General features: G+C 33.7%; 1 protein-coding gene across 1 annotated transcript; it reads right to left on the reverse strand.

The window, feature by feature from the left end:
* Positions 1–1,039: 1,039 nt before the first annotated feature.
* Positions 1,040–2,033, reverse strand: LOC115986342 (heavy metal-associated isoprenylated plant protein 47-like). Its single transcript, XM_031109209.1, has 3 exons — positions 1,892–2,033; positions 1,704–1,788; positions 1,040–1,604 (listed from the first exon to the last, which is right to left on the reverse strand). The coding sequence occupies exons 1-3, from the start codon at positions 1,895–1,897 to the stop codon at positions 1,297–1,299; spliced, it is 399 nt and encodes a 132-aa protein (XP_030965069.1). The 5' UTR covers positions 1,898–2,033; the 3' UTR covers positions 1,040–1,296.
* Between the last annotated feature and the right edge of the window lie 306 nt (positions 2,034–2,339).

Genomic DNA, 2,339 nt, shown 5'->3' on the forward strand with positions numbered 1-2,339 from the left:
ATACAATAAGTAATCATCATAAAGCAAACACCATAAATTAAATTTTATTTTAGCATCATAATTCACACTAGGATGAACTTTCTATTCCCATGAAGAAAAGTTAAAGGTTGAAAGTAACCCTTTAACCTTTATAGCCCAGGCAAATGACAATTGAGATTACCTAGAAAGAGGTGGACCTCACCTTTTAAGCCTTTGAATTATACTAGTAAAGTATTAAATCATAGAAAAATTGCACTAAAATAAATAGTGAGGAACGTTTCCCTCAAGGGTCCCTTATGTCAATATCGGTAGTGATGGGTATGTTACGTTTCAAATTAAACATAGAAGATTTTCTTTAAAATACAATTAGCTTTCATTTACAAATCCATATATGGGCCAGTTGTATGTTGGTTCAAGCATCCAAAATAGAACAAATCTCACAAATAATATGACAAGATTCAATGAAAATGAAAACTTCATCAGTCGATGAAAAATAAGCACTCTATGGTGTTGGGTCTATTAGGATGATGAATCCCTAATATGGCCTTAACTTGGTCTAGTTTTGTGTCAATCTTGAGAAATTGGATTGTATTTGACTTTTTGGGCCTGAGTTGACCAATCTTGTTGACTGGCCTCATGAACTCGATGGGTTTTTGGCTAAACTTCATAAGCCGGAATTTAGCTGATTTTGTGGACTGAATTTTGTAAATTTTGTGGCTAAAATAATGGATTTTGGGCTTTGTCGATTTTTTAAGATAAGTACTTTCAAAACCCCAAATATGTGCAAAAAATGTCCCACCTATAAAGTATGAAGTTTTAAGAGATCTTTAATTTACTTAGTAAATAACTTGGGATTGAACGACAATTGGAATTTGGAACCCCTTATCCCCACTTTATTAGATATTTTGAGGTTGACTTTTTTTTTTTTTTTTTTTGAGGGGAATTTTGAGGTTGACTTGGAAGTTTAATTAGACATCCATTTTCCACCAATTGCTCAATTTAGAGAATTTTCATTAATGCTATAATGAAGAAATGTATTTCAACAAAAACCACATGCCCATTACATGAAAATAGTCTCTTATACCGCACTCTTTCTTTATAATTTTATTATCACTTCATATCATGCTTTAAGACAAAATTTTCTCTTTTCCATTGAATGAGAACCATAAATATTCAATCCACACTTTTCTATACTTAAGTGCTCTTACTTTTGATTCTCAAATCAAATTCAATCTCAGGAACCATATGTAGAACATAAGTTATAACACCTAAGAAACTCTACCTAAGTTTTAGCCATCAAATAATTCTTGCATATAGTCACATAATATTGCAAGAGTTCTGGTTGTAGCCCGCTACTTCATATGCATAATATGGTGCACTAGGTTGATAGTAATATGTTACACCAGCTGGATAAGTTGGCCAAACCATTGATTGTATTCCAGATTCGCTTAGATTGGTCTCTTGCTTTGCTTTCTCCCCCTCAGTACTGACTGGCGAGACACTTCTTAACTCAGCAAATCCAACTTTCTTCCTCAGCAAAGATGTCAAGATGACTGAATCAATGTTGTCTCCGACAACAACAATCTGACTGCTGTCCTCACCTTGTAGAGAGACTGATTCCACACCTTAAGAACCCAAAAGAAAAACGATCTAATCATTAGTTTTATATTCCTAATCAATTTTAACAATGATCAGAATAAAAGATAATAAAAAAAAATGAGTACCTTGTAGACCAACTGCAATCTGCATGGCCTTGGACCGAGCATTCTTTTTGCCATTATTTAAGGTGATCTGGATCACTACCTTTTGCTGCAATAAAGTTTAGAAGTGTCAATTAATGACATAAAAATGCTTGGAAGTACATAAGGAACAGAAATTGTAAATAATTGTTCAGCATGGTATTCATCATTACCTTCATTTTCCTAACAGGGAGCTGCAGGGTGCTTTGTTTAGCTAGCTAAGTCTGGGTGTTGCTGCTTAATGTCAGAAAGAAACAAAAAGAAAGGGATATATTATCTTCGCCAGAGAGTTCAGAATCTTATCTGGGAGCAAAGTTTGTTTAGGTAGCTAATTATTCTGGGTGTCGTAGCTTCATATATATATATAGGCGTTACCGCGTAAGTTAAGTTCACAGTTACACTAATGGTTTGTCCTGTCCAGAAAGTATGGTCTACTACTTTATGAAACTAGCACGCGGTTTGCTTGACTTTAATAGTTGACGAGGTCAAATTCAAATATAAAGATTGTCATCATCTGTGGACTCTGAAGTTTGATCAAGATCAAACAAAATTTTGAAATGAATCCAGTTTAACCATGGAATGAATCCAGTATTAATTAAATAACATTTATAAGAAGAGCTA

Source organism: Quercus lobata, chromosome 4 (genome assembly GCF_001633185.2).
Source record: "Quercus lobata isolate SW786 chromosome 4, ValleyOak3.0 Primary Assembly, whole genome shotgun sequence".
NCBI lineage: Eukaryota > Viridiplantae > Streptophyta > Magnoliopsida > Fagales > Fagaceae > Quercus > Quercus lobata.